The following is a 22720-nucleotide window of genomic DNA, read 5'->3' on the forward strand; positions in this document are numbered from 1 at the left end:
CAAGGCTTCCCTTGCTTATTGGGTTGACTTGAAAGTTGAAGGAAAGTGAGTCATTGCTATATTTCTAAGATTGCTTATTGAATAGTTAGTATGTTAGGAGGCTATAAAAAGAACACATTTAATGCCTTTCCATATATTTAAAAGAAATATCCCCATCTTTCCACACTGAACTTTAATTTACTTTCCTATGTCTCCCCCACTTCTTTCAAATAATTACTTTGACCTTTTTATCTAATTTCTGAATTGGGTTATCTCTCTTGTAGCTTTTAAGACATATTGTCAATGCACAGTAGCATAGGTACATGATAATACTTCGTTGTGTCTTTAGCACCTCCATACATTTTTATCTTCAGGGTTCTCTTTATTCAGATGCATTTTATCTTTGTAGTGACCACCCCACAAGCTTAGGTTTATTACATGAACACGATTTATCTCCTTTGCCAAAATATGTGGTCTTGTCTGTTCCCCATAGGCTTTCATTTTGTAAATGTGCAGTGATTTCACCTTTATTGTGAAGTTGGACAGCCTACTTGATATGGAAATGAGTTTTACTTGTTTTTATTTCCCAGGGTCCCTTCTGGAACCCTTCTTATGAATAGGAATCACATTGACAAGCACCAGTCTCTCAGGCACAGTGGCTGTTTGTAAAGACAGCCTACACATGTTGGCCAAAACAATTTCACCCTTGAGTTACTTCAAAACTGACTGGTGAATACCATTTGGTCCCAATGATTTATCTACTCCTGGTTTGTTGATTAGATGCAGAGCATCATGTTTACCACTATTAGATCTAGTACCTCTGACCTGTCGACTTCAGAGTTCTCATTTGGGAATGCGAATCTTCTTGGAAGACAAAAGATTCATTCAGTCTGTGGACCATCTCCTTTTCAGCCCCCTGACTGTGATTAAGTGGGTCCTTGGATGCTGTAAAATGGCTTCTTCCCTTTGATAGAGCGAAAGAGCCTCTTACTCTATTGGCTTTGCAATCTCGTGCAAGTTGCTTCTGCCTAATTTTCATTTTGTGTCTAACCTGCTATGTCTTCTAGTTTTTCTCTAGTCCCAGTCTGGACTAGCTTTTTATTTCATTAAAGATACCTTCACTTATTTTCATTCTGTCTTTTAGCCTCATAGAAGGCTCTCTTCTCTCTCTCCAGCCCTCTCAAATTCTAAGTACTTGGGAGCACTTACTCTTAGGTAACCATAGGTAAGGTTTTTGTTTGTTTGTTTTTGTTTTTGTTTTTGTTTTGTTTACTCATTTTAAAACCAGTCTCCAGGCACCTTGCATGTTATTTACTTTTTGAAATCTTTCTTCCCCAATAATGACTAATTTAATCATAGTGTCTCACTCTAAAATAGAAAAAAACACATGTGAGCGGTTCTGAACTTTTTTTTCTTTCCTATCATGTTAAATTTAACAATGCTATGATCACCATTTTATTCTTTTATCTAGTTACTTGGTGTCTTATGACACCTATATACTCAGGGCCAAGGCCAAAGTATCTCCCAGGGCTCCTGTTCCTCCCTCCCTCCCTGCAGAGTCCTTACCCTCCTCATTGAAACACAGGTTCAGGAAGCAGTCATTTTTCATCTATCCAAACCTTGCCTACCCATCCTGGCAGGTAAGTATTATATTATGTTGGTGAATTCTTTTTTTCATTCATGTCTGTGAATCGTATGCACAATTATAAGGGGGTAGTGAAGGGAAATCTATGGTACCGGTCAAAACCCTAGTAGAGGAAGACCTATTTGACAGAAATATTTAAGAAATAGACTATGGGGAAGTAATCACATGATCAACTGAAACAATCTGAAGTCCATATACTCTCATCAGCAACATCAAAAAATCAGCACTTAAATGCATCATCATTGTGCAGGAAGCTGGCATTTCCATCTTTGTTCTCCCTTTCTTTGATGTGGTAGGGAACAAACTCCCTTCATCTCAGGTTGTTTTTTAATTTTTTTTATTTGACATACATTTATTCTCAGATATTCTAATTTCTAAATGACACACCTTTATTTTATAGAGCAGAGTATTCTTTCAACAAAATGATTGGCTGTTAGGAAGGAACTGATCATTTGTCAGGATTGTGCAGTTGACTTAACAGTACATATTCTGGGCACACAAACTTTTTAAGAAGGTAAGATACCTATTTAAGTAAAAGAGTGTCTTATTTTAATCTTTGGAATTGTGTTCACAAGTGCAAGAATTCTAGAACACAGATTACTCCTAGTTTATATGTAGAAATATTTGAATGCTGACGCAAAGTTAATTCCTCAAAATATTAGGCTAAACTATGTGAAACTACTGAAAAGACCTTTTTTTACTCAAGATAGTGACAATGGCAATTTCATATGGATGTGAGGCAAGATTGATTGCTTCCTGCATGTGCCCCCACCAGTGCTGGGGATTGAACCTACAACCCATGTTAGTGGCCTTGATGAGGAATCGAACATGCGACCCTTTGGTGTGCAGGCCGACGCTCTGACCACTGATTTAGGGCTTAACAGATCCATTTTAGAATGAAAGAGTATTCTCTAGACAAACCCCAGAGTGATATTCTAATAGCCTGAAAAAAAATTTTTTTAAACCAAAGGGCAGTTTCCATTTTGGCTATAAATAAAGCTAAATTAACATTTGGTCTGTAATTTTTAGAAATAAGTGCTTCCTAAGACTAATAATAGTACTACCAGTAGTAGCAGTAATAACAATAATATAACAAAAAGTTTCCTTTTGATTAAATATAGCTGAACCCTGAAGCACAAAAAGGATCCTCCTTCTGAGCAATATATAGCATCTTCAGATATCAGCATTCATTATAATAGCGACTCTTGGTTGAGACACTATCAATATATACATTTAATGTTTCCAGTGATTTTGAGATAGATTCTGTTTTTGTCCCCATTTTACCAAAGGTGAAGTAGTCTCAGAAGTGAAGAGACTGACCCAAAGTCACACAGCTAGTAAGGAACAGAACTCAGCTTAAACCCAGGCCTATTTAACCCCAAAGCCCTTATGCTATCCTTATAACGCGGTGCCTACCTGCCTCAGACTTATCATAAGTACCAAGTGTTGTAAGCTTTTCTATTCTCTTTGCTGAGTTTTCTGCTTATTGTGACTTAGTTTGTATTGAACTGGCCTGACTGAGGAACCTTGCTGATGCTGAGTAATCTGAAGTTCTTGGTTCTTGAAGAGCCTGACCATTCCATTTCTGAGTTGCTGTTCACTGTTAGGATTAAAAAGAAGCTTGGGTTCTGTATGCTGTCACAAATTTGTCAATGCTGTTATGAGTTTTAACCAATAAACTGTGTCATGATTTTTTCTTAACATAGGCCCATTTTGCAATAATTCTCAACATAATTTGCTTATGTTTGAAGCCACAAATGATGAAGGCTCATTTCATAGTAATGAAACAATTCTTTTTTTTTTTATAAGAGCATGTCCCACACTTACCCATGCCCACTGGTCATTAGACCACATGGAAGCTCAGACTTGTATTATCAAGCACCTATTCAAAAACATGTTTATGAAAGTTGAGAGCCTATGATTATTTAACTTTTCTAAGGTTATTTAACTATAGTGTTGCCATTCTATGTGATTAAATTTACCATAGTAAAGTTAAGCTTCGTTTACATTAGTTGGCCTTTTGTATTGGGCTGTGTTCATTGTCATATATTAAAAATAGAAACACCCATGGGCAAAAAGTAAGTATTATCTTCCAGATAACCTGGTTTGATTCATTCTGATTTAGGCAGTTAGTTTACTTGCAAAAATCTGGACTTTCAATAATGGACTTTTGATTTGCTTCGGCTTTTCCAATCCCGTGCTCACCCCCTAATTGAAGCTGATTCCAGAAAATGGTTTAAAGTCTTGCCACATACTGTGGTAATGTATGTGCTCCTCCTGTAACATTGGATATAACTTGGAATTATGCCATCTTATCTCAGAGTTAAAGCATAAGATTAGGTAGACTTTAAAAAATGTGACCTTGCACTGTTTATTATCCTATGACAGAAAGAGAATTAAGTGAACTATTATGTATTTTTCTATATTTTGAGTTATCAATACTTATTTAAGTATACTAAAATGTTTGCTAATTAAAACCGATAATGGTTGCCTCCTGCACTTCCCCTACTGGGGATTGAGCCTGCAAACCAGGCTTGTGCCCTTGACTGGAATCGAACCAGGGACCCTTCAGACCGCAGGCCGAGGCTCTATCCACTGAGCCAAAACAGCTAGGGCAATAAGACCCATATTTCATGTTATCGTTTGTTCTTATCCTAAACATAATTTAAAAAATTGTTTGGTGGGGGGATGGGTAGAAATGGTGAAAGGGAATATAGTCAATATTAATGTGATAACTTTGCACAGTGACAGATGGTTACTAGAGTAAGTGTGCTGATCATATTGTGAAGTAGATGAATGCTGAATCACTATGTTGTACACCAGAAACTAATGTAAAATGTGCCAACTATACTTTATAAATTATTTTTAAATCGCCTCTCATTCGTTACTATGGGATCAGGAAAAACTATGAGCTTGTGCAAATAGTATGTTCTGTCTGCAAGGCTACTTTATTTTTTTATTTTCTTTTAAATACATGTAAGTATACTCTTAAAATATATGCTGAACCACCCATGATTAATCATTTTCCACATAGAATAAAACATCTTCAAGGAGAGGAGCAAAAAACAAGTATATTAAAATGACTTTTCTGTCAGGAGGTCCTGGTATGAAATTGTGTCCTTAAATTTTCCTAAGGAGGCTGTCTTTATTGCCCTTTTTTTTTTTTTCTAGGAAGGGCCATTTTAATAATTTTTGCTATCATGTCAAAGACTTTCCACGATAATTATAGTCAATAATTGCAGTAGTAATGCTGTGTGCCATCTGCAGGCTCTATGTAACGGAAAGTGGAGAGAAAAACATGTCCCTTTGCTTGATGGGAGTTACTGTGGAACCTGCGGCCCTGGCGCCAGATTACCACTCGTATCAGTTTTAGGTGGCCCTCCCAGTACGGGGTCATATGCCATCTTTTATCTCTCTTGCCCCTTAATGGCTGTAGTCCCAAACCCCCAATGGTTTTTGTTAATCCTAAAGTAGCTGATGGGCCTTGATTTGGGGGGGTGGGGAGGTCATATTCTGGGACTGGAAGAGTAATCAGAACTTCTTTGGGAATCAGATATTTGACCAAATTAATTTGTTCATAAATGAGCAGTTGGCCCATGGCCAAAAGATTCATGGAAGGCAGGATATTGCAGTAGGTAATCCACTCACTCATTTGGCATGGACAGCTGTCTGATATTTTGAATTTTGAACATCAGGTCTTAAGCTTGTCTTTTGTCTAGATTTCAGGAGCTCTGGGACCTCTCTTAGGTTTTATGACAGACTATACCATTCTATGGCAGCAAACTTAATTTCTTCTTAGAGGCTCAAATTAGAATTGTCTCTCTCCTTTCATCTGTGCCCAAAACAAAAATGGTAACAGGCAGCCCCTTTATTCTTGGTTATCTGATAGTTCTGCAGTAAAGAGGGCAAGGTGACCTCTAATGCACTAGTTGCTTTCTGGAATATCCATATCTATCTCTGTGGCCCTGGGGTGATTCAGAGGATTCTGATTGGGCAGATCTGCATCTGAGGATCATCAGGACTTGCATAGGCCTGTAGGGACTTGAATGCAGAGCAGTTGCCTGATTTTTCTCTTTTCCTTGTCACTTGCTAGCAAAGAGACACTCATTTTTCCAGCTTCTGTGAGGAAACATATTTTTTGAGTCATAAATAATTTATTACATTAAGACTTTAATTTAGTGCCCAAGACCTGCCTTTATGTTCCCTTCTCTGATACTAAAGAAACCAGTGGAAAGTGGTAGGTGGCTGGCATGGCAGCCTAGCTAAAGAATTCCCTAAGTGATGCCTTATATTTAACTTCAAACATCTTTTTATTGGTGTTTCAGAGCCCAGAACAAACTAGGGATTATTCCTAGTGTGATAGAGAGGAATTGTGTTGTATCTCAATTCCTTCATTGTGTGGTGTATCAGTCACTTGAGGACTTAGAAGCTTCTTTCCTGAGACTTGAGCTGCAAACATTGAATAGAGGCATCTCAGTGACTATTAGAATATAAGTTTAGGGAATTTTTTCATCAAATGACCACACTTAGATACTTCAAAAAAAATCAAAGCATTCCCCTGGCCTATGTGGCTCAGTTAGTTGGGTGTTGGCACCAAGAGATTGTTGGTTTAATTCCCGGTCAAGGGCACAAGCCTGGTTGTGGGCTCTATCCCTGTAGAGGGTGTACAGGAGGCAACTGATCTATAGTGCTGTGTTGTGTTCTCATATTGATGTTTTTCTCTTTCTCCTCTTCTCCCTTCCCCCTCTCTAAAATTCAATAAACTATTGAAAAAATCAAAGTATTGACATCATCCAAGAAGTGGCTTTTAAAAAAATTATTTGAATTTTTAGTGATTTGATTTGTCAAGCCAAATAACTACAAAGCATTTTGTGAGAAGGTTTTACTTTGTCGAATTTCTTTCTTCCCCTCATTGCAAGATTCTTCTTTGAGTTCAAGATAATATCTTCTGTAGTTATGTATGACTTAACAAATGGCCATCGCGTGTCCACAATGTATAGATTATATTTGAGTATGTGAATCTCTCCCAATTTGTCCAAAGGCACCTCCTAAGGCACATCTGTGAAATCACAATGTGAGAAGCATGGGTTGGGTTGGATTGGCCTGAGATAGTATCACCTTTCCTCTTGTCTTTTAAAAAAATTAAATTTATTGGGGTGATATTGGTTAATAGTATCGTAAGGTTTCAGTATGGATTTCTATATTACATTATCTGGATATTGCACGGTGTGCTCATCACCCAAAGTCAAATCATCTTCCATAACCATATATTAGGGCCCCTTTACCCCCAGCCCCCTTCCCTCTGGCAACCACCATACCGCTGTTTGTGTCCGTGAGTTTCAGTTTTATATCTCACATATGAGTTGAAATCATATGTTCTTAGCTTTTTTCTGCCTAACTTACTTCATTTAGCATACTATTCTCAAGGTCCATCCATGTTGTTGCAAATGACAGTATTTCATCCTTTCTTATGGCTGAGTAGTATTCCATTGTATATATGTACCACATCTTCTTTATCTAACACTTTATGGGACACCTTGGTTATCTTCATGTCTTGGCCACTGTGAATACTGCAGTGAGCATAGGGGTGAATATATCTTTGTGAATACATGTTTTTGAGTGTATAAACCGGAGAGGGATTGCCGGATCATATGGTAACTCTATTCTTAACTTCTTGAGAAATCACCAGAATGTTTTCCACTGAATTGTTCTAAGACATGACTAGATGACCTCAGATAATTTGCGGTGTGTGTGTTTAGAAATTCAGATCATAGAATTGGGAGAGAGAAAAAGCATATAAAGCAACAATAAAATATGTTTCTGTTCATCCTATAATTTGAAGAGGGCAAAATCCAAGCCTCTTCTATTTCTGCAATGATGAATGGCATCTGACAGATAAAAGGTATTTGATAAATACTACATTAAGCACCAACAATGTTTTTCTTGTGTTGTCAAATTGGGTCAAAGGTTAGTTTGGGAGAAGTGAATTGATTCTTTGATTTAGACTTGGGGAAATTTTTTAGGGCAGGGTACCATTTCCAGGTAATCTCTTGAAGTGGACTGGTTAAACTAACTAGGTCAAGAAGTGGTAAATATAATTGATTTTCAAATCCCAATGATCAAATAAAATGTAATCAACAGGTCTGACCCTGAAGGAAATATTCTAAGAAATCAGATTGGGAAATTAATGCCAAGGAGCTCTAGTACACTGCCATTAGGATAAATCTCAATCAAACCAAGGCAAGGAAACTTAAGTGGCATCAACATAGAACTGTGGGACTCTTTCATCAAATGTTATGATGGACTTTTAGACAGGCAGCAGAGGGTAAGGATAAAAAAGATAATTCTCTAGATAGCAACATGAACAGTGACATTCTGTCCAAAATTATGACTGAGACAAATTTTACTTACAGTTCCAGTCAATGACCTGGAAAAGAAAGTATACATTAAAAATTTTACGTTTGTCAAAAAAGTTTTCTAAATAGCAAAGTGCCCATTAAATGGGAATCAATTCTAGAGTGTATGCCCCAAAGGTGGCAGGCCCAGGTGATAGGGTACCAGATAATGATTGGCAATGAGAGGAGATTTTTAGAGGGTTGGGGGAATTCAACCTTGCAAAAAGAACATGCTGCCCGCCCCCCCCCCCCCGACCTGCTTGTCTTAAAGTTCAGAAGCATTTTTCTCTCATGTTATAAAAGATAACTCATGTTCAAGTACGACTCATGCCCATGTCCATTGGAACTGAGACTAATCAAGAATCCTTCAGTGCAGATCTGTATTAGAGTTAGCTGTAACTTACTACGACCTTTAACAAGAATTATGGAAGTGGATTTTAAGTACAAACATTGAAAATGTGAATACTTCTTTCTCCCTTCTTATTTCATTGATGTTGGCTAGAATTTTAAAGAAAGGTGTGTGTGGCTGGAAATCTGATGTTAAAGAGTCGTTTTTCTTTATGTGAAGCAGCGGACTTTGCTATCACCTTAGTTAGTGTAAAAGCTTTTCTAGATAGTTGTTTGGAAAAATACCCTTTGGAAAAATTAATTATGAATGGATATGCTGTTCTTTAGGTATATTTTTCCTAGAAAGTCAATTAACTGAAAACCTATTCTCATACTCTACTTTGGAGGGAGGAATTTGAGGTATGTCATGAAAGGGAGGCTAAAGAAAACTTGAGGGTTTTTCTCTTCCCAGTTAGCCAAAGATGAAACAACTATAAAAAATGTTAAAAATCTTCATGACCCACAACCCATGAAATGTACATAAAAGGAAAAGTATAAATATTTGTATAAGAGCAAGTGTTTCGTATCCGTGAGTCCCCCTACTCCCCCACAACATTTTCTTCAACATTCGCAGTAAACTGCTGACCCTTTGTGATCTTGCTGTGAAACCTAAATGGCTATGGCAATTTATCTGAGAATTGGATTCCTGGAGGGTTCCTTTAGAGATTATTTGGAAATAATAAGGAAAGTCACTCTCTATTGGAAGCCCTGATATTCGAGTCATCTCCCTGGGAGGAGGAGGAAAGACATGTCTCCAATGTTTTTCTAAGAATACCTTCATCCTTTCTTTTTCTCTAATTCTCTAAGGTCTTATGTAGTTACCCACAGGAGATTGACTGCTCTCAGGGGCAATCCTAAGACTTTAGCACACTAGTGATGTAGAGAAAGGGCAAAATGCTGCTGGTGGCCAGCATTCTCCCACCCTGATCTCTGTGATGCTCCAAGCCTGGTCTGATCAGTTGTCTTAGAGATTGTCCTACCGGTGCTTTGGTTTACCAGGATTTTGATCCACAGCTTGGTATACAGGTTCCAGAAGTACTGTTGGCCACCAAAGAGAAAAAATATTGTAGCCAATGGTGTTTCCTCTCTAAGCTACTTTTTCTTTGTAGATGAATGTATAACTGAAGTATTTGGAATCATTTATTCATACCCAGGCATTCCGTTAAGGTGTGAACCCAATGAAAATCATAAATTAGTATTTCAGCCGATCTCTCAATTGATTCGACCATGCACGTGCACCTAAATCATTGACAGAAAAGTCCTTCTCCTTTGTTAGTTGTAAAACAGGAGCACCCCATCTTTTTCTATCTGTCCATAGCCTATCCTCTATGGTTCCCCAACACATTTTCAGAGCCTTTTATTAGCCCTGACTCCTGGGGTAGTATTTATTAGATCCCAGACTTAGTATTGAATAGTGTTAGCTTAATTATCAGTATTATTCCCATTGAGCCCTTGACCTGGACGAAGTGTTGGAAAATGTGCAAAATAGATGCATTTGCATAGTTGCTCTAAGGTGTTAGTAAAATAGGTCAATGTGTGAATTTCAGGCTACCCTCTTACTTTAGTGAATGTTTGGTACAATTCAATGGGGTTTTATGAGTGCCCGACATAAACTTTTGGTTCATAATTTGCTTATTTAAACATCAATATAAAGCCCAGCTTGATTTCTACTTGGAGTGGATTTTAAAGCTGTTGCAAGCTCAATGAAATGAAGTATAGGGTTTTAACGTAGCAACCCTAACTCTTCTAACTACACTTAACATGAAGGTATTCTTAGAAAAATATAATGAAACTTGTTTTCAAAACATATATGTTTCTGATTGCCCTTTTCTATCTTACCTTGCAGGATCAGTACACCTAAAAATAATTGGCAGTCTTAAGCCCTCCAGAGTTATATTTTGGCAAGGTTTTAACGAAATGCTAACTAGATGCAATTCTCCTACTGATTGATAGGTGACCTCAAGTCATACATTTGCATAATAACTAATTTATGCGCATTACCATTAAGGTTTAGGTCAAATGACTTTAGGCTTTCAGTGTGCATAGCGCGTTATATGCAATAATTTCACTCATTTTTGCAAGGGGGAAGATAGACTAATGTATATCATCCCCCACCTTCCTGATATTATTAAAAACTTTTATAGATTTTCTTTCTTTGTTCTCAGGATGCTGAGCATTGTATAATCCTCCTAGGGTTCTTAGGTAACTTGGAGGAGCTGGAGTTCTATAACAACCTGCATTTTAGCTTATTTTGTGGCCACATGAATTTAGATCTAGAACGTGAACAGAAACTATTTTGGTAATTCTTTTTAAACTAGAGGCAACCTAAACCAGTGCAACCTCCCCTGCAGGCCTGGTCCCCCCCAACTGCCCTCCTCTGCAGGCCTGGTTGCCCCCAAGTATCCTTCCCTGCTGGTTTGAGCATCCACAACTTTCTTCCCCTGCCGTCCATCTCATGGTGGCCATCTTGTGACCACCTGGGGGCAACCATCTTGTGCAAAGGCATGACGGTCAATTTGCATATTACCTCTTTATTATATAGGATTTTATTTTAAAAATTATTTAAAATTTTTTAAATTTCTTCACTGTTGAAAGTAGTATAGCTGCCCCCTTTAGTTTTTGTTGTTGGTGGTTTATCCCATTGACTCCCTCCACCCTGCACCCACTCCTCCCAAGCATTAACCAGGGAACTTATATGCATAGATGTATTTTTGTAATTCTTTAGACCAATGACAAAGAATTGTTTTACTTTCATTAAAAATAAAAATAAAAAAGAGTAAAGTATAAATCAAGGAATTAAGAAAATCACTCCCGTAATTAATAGCTTAATATAGCTTCCCAATATTAGAATTATATCTTGTATTCATATTTCTAAAAGGCTGATGAAAGTCCCCCCCTTATTCTTTTCACTTTGAAAACTGCTTTTTAAAATAATCTAACTCTTCCAGGATAAAGTATTACAGAAAATGGAAATAAAGCAGAGTTCCCCTATATCCCACACCCAGTTTTTCCTATTATTAACATCTGACATTAGTGTGGTACACTGTCACAATGGATAGATGAATATTATAATTTTTTTTAGTAATAGTTTTATTGAGATATAATTCATACCCTCCAAAATTAAACCATTTAATTACAGTGGCTTTTAGTGTATTGTGCATCCTCACCAAAATCTTATACCTTTTAACTGTAACATCCCCCTTTACTTCCCATTAATCTGGCTCCCACACTGCCCCCTCGGCCACAGGAAACAATAATCCACTTGCTTTCTCTATACATTGACCTGTGCTAGGCCTTTAAATAAAAGGAATCATATAATATGTGGGCTTTTGTAATTGGCTCTTTCCCTTAACATCATGTTTTTGAGGTTGAGCTGTGTTATAACCTGAATCAGAACTTTATTCTTTCTTATGGCTGAGTAATACTCCATTGTACCAAATTCGTTTATCTATTCATTGTTGGACATTTGGCTATTATGAATAATGCTGCTCTCACTATTTGCATGTGTTTGTTGATTTCCTTAGTTTTCCTATAATGTCTTTTTCTGTACCAACCCACAATAACACATTATGTTTTGCCATCATGTCTGCTTAGGCTCCCCAGACTTTGCTTATGATGGTCCTTGGCCCTGTAGATCAATGCCTTGGCTTAGTTGTCATCAGTTCACCATCACTTATGCATTCCACTCAGCAACTAATTGATGTTTTCTTTTCTGGCTACATATTTACTACCTTAAAATATGTCTCCAATGAGATATGTTCTTGAAATATCTGGAAGAGGGAAGATGCTGCTCCCCTGGCCCCTCTCAGTACAAGTTGTCTCTTCATGGAGAGCCTCAGTATGTTATCAAAGTATAGATTAGAGGGGGTCCCTCAGCCTGGCCTGCCCCATCTCACAGTCTAGGAGCCCTCAGGGGTGGGAGGTGACTTGGCAATCAGGGGAAGGCGACACCCCATCACACCTGCTGCTGCAACTGCCAGCAGTGCAAGCCTCGGCCGGCCCTGGTTATCTGAGGCTTGCCTGTGCCCCAGGGTAGCTGGACAGCTGCCATCCAAGACTTTCCTGCACCTCAGGCCAGTCCTGGGCAGCTGGGCAGCCACCATATGAGGCTTGCCTGCGCCCCGGGTGTCGGCTGGGCAGCTGCCATCCGAGGCTTCCTTATATCTAGGGCCAGCCCTGGGCAGCTGAGTAGCCACTATTCGAGGCTTGCCTTCACCTCAGGCTGGCCTTGAGCGGCTGGGGGGGTTGAAGGGACTGGGGGACTCCGGAGGCAGGTGCGCCACCATCTTGTGGCTGTGGGTGCTGCTGTCTTTGAGGACAGGGCAGTCAGTTAGCATATTCCTTCCATATTGGCTGTGGGCGCTGCCATCTGGGAGGGAGGGGCAGTCAATTAGCATATTCTCTCCTTATTGGCTGTGGGCGCTGCCATGTTTGAGGGCAAGATAGTCAATTAGCATATTCCCTCTGTATTGGCTGTGGGCATCACTATCTTTTGTGATGGTGTGATGGTCAATTAGCATATTCCCTCTTTATTAGATAGGATGGTCTTTATTTCTGTCTTTGTTTTGCAATTGCAGTATTTTATATTTACATAATGCTTCTTTGTTTGTATAGGAAAGGCTCCAGTGGGTAAGTGACTTCTCCAAGAGCCCACAGTGAATCATGTACAGCTGGGACTCAAACCTGTATTCCTGATTCCCCAAATCAGTCTTCTCATCCCTAGGCAATCATTCGCCTTGCAGAAGGAAAAATCCAGATAGTGCTAAGTATTTGAAAGCTTTTAAATTAACTTCTTAAAAACCCCTCCTAAAGAGCTAAGTTTTCTTCGAAACCCAGGTGAGGTACTCAGTTTCTGCAAGAAAGGCCAATGCAAAAATTATAGTCTCTCACAGTTACAGTATACAAAGTGCTTTCCAGTGTGTTCTCAGATGTTCCTCCCTGCTGCTCTTACCCTTAGGGTGTAGTTTGTGTCTCTATTATTTATCAGAGGCATTCACTTGCTTTATTGATGAAATCATTTGGGGTGTGTCTTACAAATCATGCTGGTGCAGGCAATCCTGCGTTCTCTGCCATGAAGGTTTTTGGTTCCTCCATTTAGGACTCGGGGAGAGTAATTGCTAGAGATTTACTTTATCTCCTACAGTTCCAGAAATCTGGCACCTTAATGAAAACTACAAATATTCCTTTATCACCAATCCCCTGAAAATGTGTATGAATCTGAGGGACATTTTTCCCCCCTGGCATCTAGTTGAACTGCAAAGTGAATATTCTGAGAGAGCTGTAGGTTGTAAGTTATGGTTAAAATTGTAAAGTTGATAGTAAATAAGCTGAGGGCTGGCCTGAGAACCTAACAGCATTTACAACAATTTTTTACGGGAAGGTGGGTTATGAGCAACTAAAAATTAATGGACATTAGCTGTATCCCGTTTATACATCAGAGCCAGCCTTTGATGAGACCATTAAATGAGATAAAATGACAAAGCACAGTTCCACAGATTGTTCACCACAGAGCCCTGGTAAAAGATGGAATATCCCACATATTCAATGCCTACTTCTTTAACCATTGATTTGAAGGGCTGAAAAAAAAAGAACCAATACACATTCAGCAGGATTGAGTATGAATTTATTGTGATTATCTTTGTTTAGCTTTGAATACTCAGGCCTTGATATTAAGACTAAAGAGAAATTACATAGAACTGGTGTGGTTGAAAAAAAAGTATGGCTCCTTCGAGTGATTTTGTTTTGTTTTGTTATTAATGCCATAGAGTTAAGCTTTACAAAGCATGCTTCATTGAATCTCATGCAAGCCTCCTAATACAGGGCTAGGGGACTGTTTTTCTTTTGAGGACCACTGACCCACAAAGAAAAAAACTAATCAAGAGCTGTGTACTAAAAACAACTTTATTTAGGCGCTTCCTTAGAAAACCATAAAGCATTCAATTCACTTGCTTTTAAAATTAGAACAGGAACTCTCAACAAGTACAACACATTTCTCAAAATCCTTTGGTTTCATGTTATGTTAAAAGAAGTGGGTGGAGTAAGGTAGGAAAGAGCAATAAAGGTAGAATAAAAGAGGGAAAACAAGAGCTTTAAGGGAGTAGAAGAGAGACATGGAGAGCTATAAGCAATGGGCATAGAAGCAGGGGATTGAGTTAGGGAAATATAGAAGACAAATGTTAGGTGTGGATCATAACTCACTGTTCACTTAATCTATTGGGATTACTGGTTAATATTACCTGATCTTCTGTGGCTCTAATGTTTAAGCCTTTCAAATAATAATTTTTATGGAAGGTTATGTATCAGAATCACCTAGCTCTGATCAGTGGCACACTTTCCACTTCTTCGTACTGAGCAGTAATTCAAAACGTATGAAGAAGTGGAAAATTGGGATTCTGAATGGTTTGCCACAAAACAAGAAAAGTTCTATTGGGATGGTACATACAAATTATCTGAAAGTTGAGGGGAATGTGCACTTTTGATGTTTCTCTTGAAATTATTGTGTTTTCTTTGGATTATAAAATCCGCATTATTAACCGGTTAACAGTTAATCTACACTATTGACCAGTCAATAATTAATCTGCATTATTAACCAGTTAAGAGTTAACCCCCACAACTAACTGGTCAATAATTAATCTTCATTATTAACCTGTTAACAGTTAATCCACACTATGAACTGGTCAATAATTAATCTGCATTAACTGGTAAACAGTTAATCCACACTATTAACCAGTTAACAGTTAACCTGCATTTTTAACTGATTAACAGTTAATATACATTATTAACCAGTTAAGAGTTAATCTACACTATTAACTGGTTAATAATTAATCCACATTATTAACCAGTCAATGATTAATAATGCAGATTTTGTAATAAAAAAACATGATATTTTCAAGAGAAACATCAAAAGTGCTTTATTCATAGTAATGTCCATCACTAGCTACACATTTCCCCCATCTTTCAAGTAATTTGTGGATACCGTCCCAATAGAACTTTTCTTGTTTTGAGGCAAACCATTCAGAGACCCAATTTTTCACTTCTTCATATGTTTGGAAGTGCTGCTCAGAAAGTGTGTGTGCCATTGATCAGAACAAATGTCAATCTGAAGGATCAATACAACAAAATAGCATACATATCAAATCATACATATGCCAACATAATAATGTGGATTGTTTGCAATAGATGGAGTTACACATATGTTGATATACCAGTATATGCGATTTGATGTGTAACTCCATCTATTGAAAAAAACCCGCATATTAACCTAGTAGAAATGCAGGTGGAGTAAGTGGTGCATTGAAGGCTATATGAGCAAAAGTGGAATGTTGGAGTCATCATGTTTGCACCGAGGAGTAGACAACTTTGCCAACAGAAATATTAGCCAAGTATTTACCTTGTTTTTGTCCTTTACACAGGGCAAGCCTTTTACCATTAGACAGATTTTTCCTGGAATGTTCTTCTCTCTAAAATGAAAGTGGGCTCTTTTATTTTTTATTAGCTATTGATAAAACAGCGATGTACTCCAATGTTCAGATATAAGCAAGTCTCCATAAGGTCCTGCTACGGTCCTTTGGTGGATAAGTGAAGGGAGGGGTTCATGGGCCCTGCTGGGCTCTTTATATGTGCTAGTGTAAATGGTGCTGTGTACTTTCAGCAGGTTACTAGTAAAACTTTTATTGTTGTTACCTGTTTTTGAAGATTGTCTCCTTAACGTAAAATTCCTGTGGATAAGTTTAAACCCTTCAATGTCTAGCACCTTCTTAAATGTAAAACATTATTCTTTCCTGCTGTCTCAGAATTTGCTGGCTTCAGGTCATGTGTCTGTGCATGTATGCATTGGGGGTGGAAAAGGGGTGCTTTTCCTTGGACTTAGAAACCTATTTTTATAGAATCCAGTAAGTGGCTCTTTAGTTTATTATATGTGTGAATGCTGCTAAGACTAGGTGAACAGATTATTTTCCAAATTCTTGAATTGTTTTACCTTGGAAATCCAATGCACTTCACAACAGAATCTTTGCAGGGGCTTGAAAATCAGCCTTTGATGAACTTTAGCCTGTGATAACCTTAAAAAGTAGCTGCTCCCTTATTATAATTTATTTAAATAACCCTGTGTGTCTTAAGTCCTTATTCTGAGCATTCCAATGAATATTCTATGTGGGGTGTGACTGTGATATGGATTATTTAGTACAGCTGCAGCAAACACTGCAACTAGTTGAGATCCTTCATATTATTTTATGTATTTAGACTGTATTGGGTGAAATCCTCAATCTTGAAACCAGGAGACAACTGGATATCTCTTTTTAATTATATGTGCTAGTACCAAAGGCCTGCTGTGAACTCATTAAGCCAGTGAAGGAGGGAATTTTGTTTTTGGTTGTAACAAAGATATTTCCTGAAAACAGCTTTAGCAACCTTTCTTCTTTCTTTTCATTTTTTAAAAATAGACATTATTATTATTATTATTATTATTATTATTATTATTATTGAGAGAGAGAGAGAGAGAGACAGAGAGAGACACAGAGAGAGAGAGACCTGGGATCCAACTCACAACCTGGGTATGTGTCCTGACACCTTTTGGTGTGTGGTATGACACTCTAACCAATCAAGCCACATCAGCCAGGGCAACCCTTCTTTCACTAATGAGAGCTAAGATATTCTAAAACTTCACAGCTCCTTGATTCTTCTACAGAATCTACCCTCCCTCTTTTCTTGTTTAAATTATGTGTGGACCAAGGGTTTCCAATCCTAGTGCTAGTCAAATAAGTTGCCAGCTAAATTATATCCAAAGTAGTTTCACACACACCCCCACCCCACCTCCAACCCTGAGCCATTTTGGTATCTATCTTAAGCGAAGACTTACTTCCTCTAAGCACACATAGCCAATAAACATCCAAGGCCAGCTCATGGTCTAGTTCAATTCCCATGGTTATTAGTGTTGTTAGAAAGATTTGTTCTTTATTCTCCATGCCTTTATTTATTGTACATGCTTAGCATTGGCAGGCTGAAGTGTCTTCTATGTACTCATTCCTGAGTTCTTGAGATCTTGATTCTTTTCAGGTTGCATATGTCTTACATGGAACATGGACAGCAATAGCAGAAAGAATAGTGACAGTGAATCCTTGTAAACATTTTTACTAGGGTATCTATACAGCACCAAGTAATATTGGAGTGAATAAAGTACCTAGTGGATTTATTTTCGAGTGGCACTGCATCTCTTGGTCATTATGAAGGAGAGTATGGCTTCTTCAAAGCACAATTTTGGTCCTGTGATAGGAGGAATAATGTGTGGGTGAACTCTGGCATCTATTTTTTAAAAAACCCACAATCCTCCAAACCCTTATGACTAAACCACAAGCAAAACGCAGTTGGATTAGGGTAAGGGGAGATACTTTGTGAGTTAAGCTGCTATAGAGTGATAATGCTTTTGACATTTCTCTTGACCCTTCTTAGGATTCCTTCACTACATAAAGATTACATTTATTGGAAACCATTAGTCTATACTGGAATGAGTGGCTACGCAGAATCATAAGGTCAATACAATGTTTAACATCTGCACAGAAGTTGCTGGCTGAAAAAAATCTTAAAATTAAAGATCATTTAATATCACCCTTTGACTTATCATAGACTCAAATTATCCAGCATGCATTCGCTTTGTTTCTGCTTGGCTGGCAACTCCTTGAAATGCACTTATCCTGTTGCTTCCTCCAAGTATAACTGTTGTTCATATATTTGTTCAGTTTTTGGTTGTTATCACATTTTATAAATGATTCTTCATTAATGGTACCCTCTTTTGGAGTCTAAATTCCCAAAGCTAGAAAAACTGTCTCATTTGTGTGATTTGAGAAATAGAATTAAAGAATTATAAAAGAGACTTGGGTTGATATTGAATAATACTTGGTTTACTGGCCACACTGGTGTTCCTGTGATGTAGCAGACTTCCTGGTTGGAAAGTTCCTTAGGCTTTTGGAGGTGGGTTTATTATTTTATTTTTCTAAGAAGGGAATACATATTTTTGCTTTTTAGAAAATATATCTTTATTTATCTCAAAGAGGAAGGGGGAAAGGAGAGAGAGATAGAAACATCAACATAGAGAGAGAATAATTGATTGGCTGCCTCCTACTGGGGATTGAGCTCACAACCCAGGAATTGAATTGTGACCTCCTGGTTCATAGGCCAATGCTCAACCACTAAGCCACACCAGCCAGGTTAAATATTTTTGTTTTAATGAAAGCTCCCATACATAAGATTCTTAGGCCTTAGCAGCAACCTCACAGATGGAAATGAAGCAGACTTTGTGTGCCTAAACCAAATTCTTCCCTCTTGAACCTGATGAACAATAATGGAAATTGAGTGTCTTATACTTTTATCTTTCAGGAGATCATTTGAAGATCTGTCCCCAGGGTTATACCTGCTGCTCTCAAGAGATGGAGGAGAAGTACAGCCTGCAAAGTAAAGATGAGTTCAAAAGTGTGGTCACCGAACAGTGCAATCATTTGCAAGCCGTCTTTGCTTCCCGCTATAAGAAGTTTGATGGTATGTATTGGAACTTGCGTCTAAGTGAGCATTCCCATTTGCTTTGTTCCAAAATTTGTTTTACACTTTTTATTCACGTCACTTTTAAGAGGTGATATTTACGTTTGTACAATTGCTTTTCCAGAGCTCTTCTGTTCTCTCAGTGTTCAAGTTTTCTCTCAAGATGTTCCTTCTTGTTGGATCCTCAGGGCAAGTTAGCCCTATAGCTTTATTGCTAGAATCCTTCTGGATGCACTAAAATCGGTATGGTAGGCATTATGGAAATATAGTCGCAGGGAGCCAAAAATAGATTAAAGTCGTTTAATTTAAATGTTTTGATTTCTTTTCTTGGATGAACATAGAATAGTGTTGTTGACGCACATCACTTAAATTTTTTCCCCCCTAATAAAAAGCAGGCATCTATACAGATGCTGGAGTTCAAATTAAATTTCAAAATGGTTCCCCAAAGATAACTAGCATTCCTAGAAGCTCTGTAGAATGCAGAGAGGATCAACATTTAGTTCTTGAGTTTCCATGCAGCAGTAGCCCAGCGATAGCTAGTATACTATAGTATTCGTTAAGCTGGTCTTCTTCCCTGGCCTCATTTTAGCAGTGCTCTGGCTTAGTCTATCCATGTAAAGCCACAGCCAAACCCGTTTCAATCCTCTGTGCCAAACATGAATTCTCACGTGTACACTTTATTTAATAGTGAAGAAATAGTCAATATGAGCCCATTGAGAAGCGCTTCAGTAATATCTGAAGCAATGTTACATACAAAGGATTTTAAAAACTAGAATATGGGGTCTAAAACATCTCAGGATCCTGGTGCTGTGCACTCAGTGTGAAGATTGTTATGATGTAGTAGATTTAATTTTAATAGGAGTGACTTTCTTTTTGCTCATTTTAAAAGCCATTCTAATTACATAGTACCTTTGATGCATGCTTTTCTTGACATTATGTGTGGTGAAGAAGTACAAGGCAAGTTTTTAAGATGTGAAATGTCTTTGAGTATTTCTGCAAAGGGCTCGTTACCATGGTGAGAAGCTGGACTCTATTAGATTTGATATAGAAGGTACTCCTCAGTTAAAGAACAAGTTGTGTTTCAAATATTGGCTTTGAGATCTGTTATTTGAAACTTATCACCTGTTTAATAAGTGTTAGTTGGGTTCCCAGGCTAGACCATGAAAGCATATTTTAGTTGTAATGCAGTTGAACTAATTTTTTCTATGTAGCATATCATATATTGTACCCATTTTTCCTATTGTATGCATATTGTATGCATAGTTATGCTTAGTCTTAATTTTATCTTCTCCTTTCCCAGGATGGATGGAAATAATTTTCCATACCTCCCAACACACAGGATTGTAAAGTATATTTAATAATATGTTAGCATCACAAGAAGATCAGTGTTATTGGCAAAAGAAATTATTAGACTGTCTCTCTTGATCACTAAATTATTAGTATGATTATTAAAAAGAATAGTATACTCTTAACTATGACATTTCTCATTCAAAGACAGTAACCAAAGTGTTTTCTTTTACTTAAGGAGAAAACTTAGAAAGATAATCAGATGGTCATCTTAGAAAACCCGAGATGCTGATAATTAAAAAATACTACTTGGGTGATTAGGAAGGAAATTAGAAATTATGATTGAATTTAGAAGGAAAAAAATCCTGCTCTTAAGAAATGGCTAGGCTGTTGGTAGCATGATGGGGTGCAGATAAAGCTATTTTCAGGTTCCAAGGCCACCTCCTCCAAGTTACCCCATTTCTAATTAGACATTAGTGTGGCTCTCACAGTGATCTCTCTTGTCTATAAGCCTGCTGTTTTAGCTTTCTTTCTCCTTCTCACTCCCCGCAGTTTTATAGTATTTCTTATATGATTTCAATGTGTAGTTTTTAAAAAGCCATCCAGTAAGTGTTAACATATGTTTTTGAAAAAATGACAGAAAAACAGTTTCTCTTGCCCTTTCCTTTCAGTCTTCACATTCAATAAATATGTTAACACTTTTTATCAGTTTCCAAACTGGTCACAAAATGATTATGAAATGCCAGTGTGTTTCTTCAGACTTTAATTTAAAACATAGCATTGAGAATAAAGATAGTAAGCATAGATTTTTTTTTGAAGTAGTTGCTGAAATGTGTTTGTTCTGGAGATCAGAACAGAGCTTGGTTATGTTGTAGAATTCTTCCAAGTAAGGTTTTCTAAGACAATTAAATACTTTTATGGTAAAACCTCAGCTGACTGGTATCCAACAAACCATAATCCTAAAGTGGGTTTTGCATTTATTGATTGATTGGCTTTTAATCCTCAAGGCCTAAAGAAGATAGTGAGTAAAATGGCATAGGGGATGTCTTCACTTTCAGAAATTCAAGGATAGGGTGATTTGGTTGAAGAATTGTCCAAGCCATTATAAAAGCCAAACCCTGGGTTATTGCTCTGAATGAAAAAAAGAAGTAGGGCAGAGGAACAAGATGGCAGCTGGAGAACCAGGATGGGGGCAGTGAGGAACCACAAAGAAGCCTGAAGACAAGTAATGAGAAAATAGCAAAAGGACACATGGAAACCTGTAGGGTCAAGTTACTTCAAAAGTTGTATTGCTATCTCCAAGATTACAGTATAAATCCAGTGTTGAACCTGAGCCCATGCAGCTTCCTCTCTCATCAAAACTTGAGCCATGTTTATGAGATGCCACTTTTTCTAAGGCAGGAACAATTAATTTTTATAAACTCGTCAATAACATAAGGCTTGGAAACTTTTAGTAAATTAACTTTCTTTAACCAGAAATTATTCCATTTTTCCAGTTTTATATTATTCTGCATCCATGAGCTCCAGTCAGCTATGACATTTTGGAGCCAGATATCTCATATCCCTTATCTCTAAGGTCATTGTTTTTGTTCTACACATTTAAGTTTCTATTATTTGCATACCTAAAGAGACTATAATTCTATGAATAAATTAGTTTTTAAGTTGTAAATTGTGTGTGTGTGTGTGTGTGTGTGTGTGTGCCCATGTGCATGCCCCCCGCCCCCCCCCCCCCCACACACACACACATGCATTTTCAGACCTGAATGAAGGACAGAAGAATGCTTCTTTTGGCAGCAACAAAAATTCTCAGGTTTCCCATATTTTAAACCTGAGCTTAAAGATTCACCTCTTTCCTACACAGTAATCTTTCGATCCACATTTTGGCTTAGATGTTCAATACCAGAAATTTACCATCCTAGACTACAATCCATAGAGCCTAAAAATTGTGGTGCCAGAGCTAGCTGCTCCCCCTCTTGGCCAGCACTGGAATTTTGTAATTTATTTTTTGAAGTAGAACTGCTAATTAACATAGCTGAATCAGTTGTCTCATGAATATGCTAATCAGATACTCAGTTCAGGGGTCTTTGAAAGAATTGCTTGGCAAAGGGAACAGAAATAATAGAAGTAGGGCATAATTAGTTGTTTGGGGACTGCAATGTAAGGCCCACCCCAAAATGTCACATTTTGTGAGAGACCTGTTTTTAAAAGAGGCATAATTATATAACAACTACAAAGATATATTATTGCTTAACAACCCCCCAATCAAATTGTTTACTAGATATTTTGCATCTTAAAATAAAACTTAAGGAAGCTGTCAGATGCTATTCCGTTGGGAAAACTTTGTCATTTTAGAAGCCAAATGTAGCCACTTTGGTCTGGAGGCAGAGCACACTGAATTGTCAGCCTGGTTCTGCTATAAACCCACAGTGACCTGAGGCAATTAACTGGTCTCAGTTTTCCCATCCATAAAATGAGGGGGTTGAGCTAGATGCTCTCT

General features: G+C 37.7%; 1 protein-coding gene across 1 annotated transcript in view; it reads left to right on the forward strand.

The window, feature by feature from the left end:
* GPC4 (glypican 4) overlaps positions 1 to 22720 on the forward strand; it is a 119044-nt gene that overhangs the window by 64953 nt on the left and 31371 nt on the right. The window contains exon 2 of the mRNA XM_084870252.1: positions 18778 to 18936. Coding sequence (XP_084726378.1) covers positions 18778 to 18936 — 159 coding nt within the window. The remainder of the gene's footprint in view (positions 1 to 18777; positions 18937 to 22720) is intronic.

The sequence above is a fragment of the Pipistrellus hanaki genome (genome assembly GCF_964339955.1).
Source record: "Pipistrellus hanaki genome assembly, chromosome: X".
Lineage (NCBI taxonomy): Eukaryota > Metazoa > Chordata > Mammalia > Chiroptera > Vespertilionidae > Pipistrellus > Pipistrellus hanaki.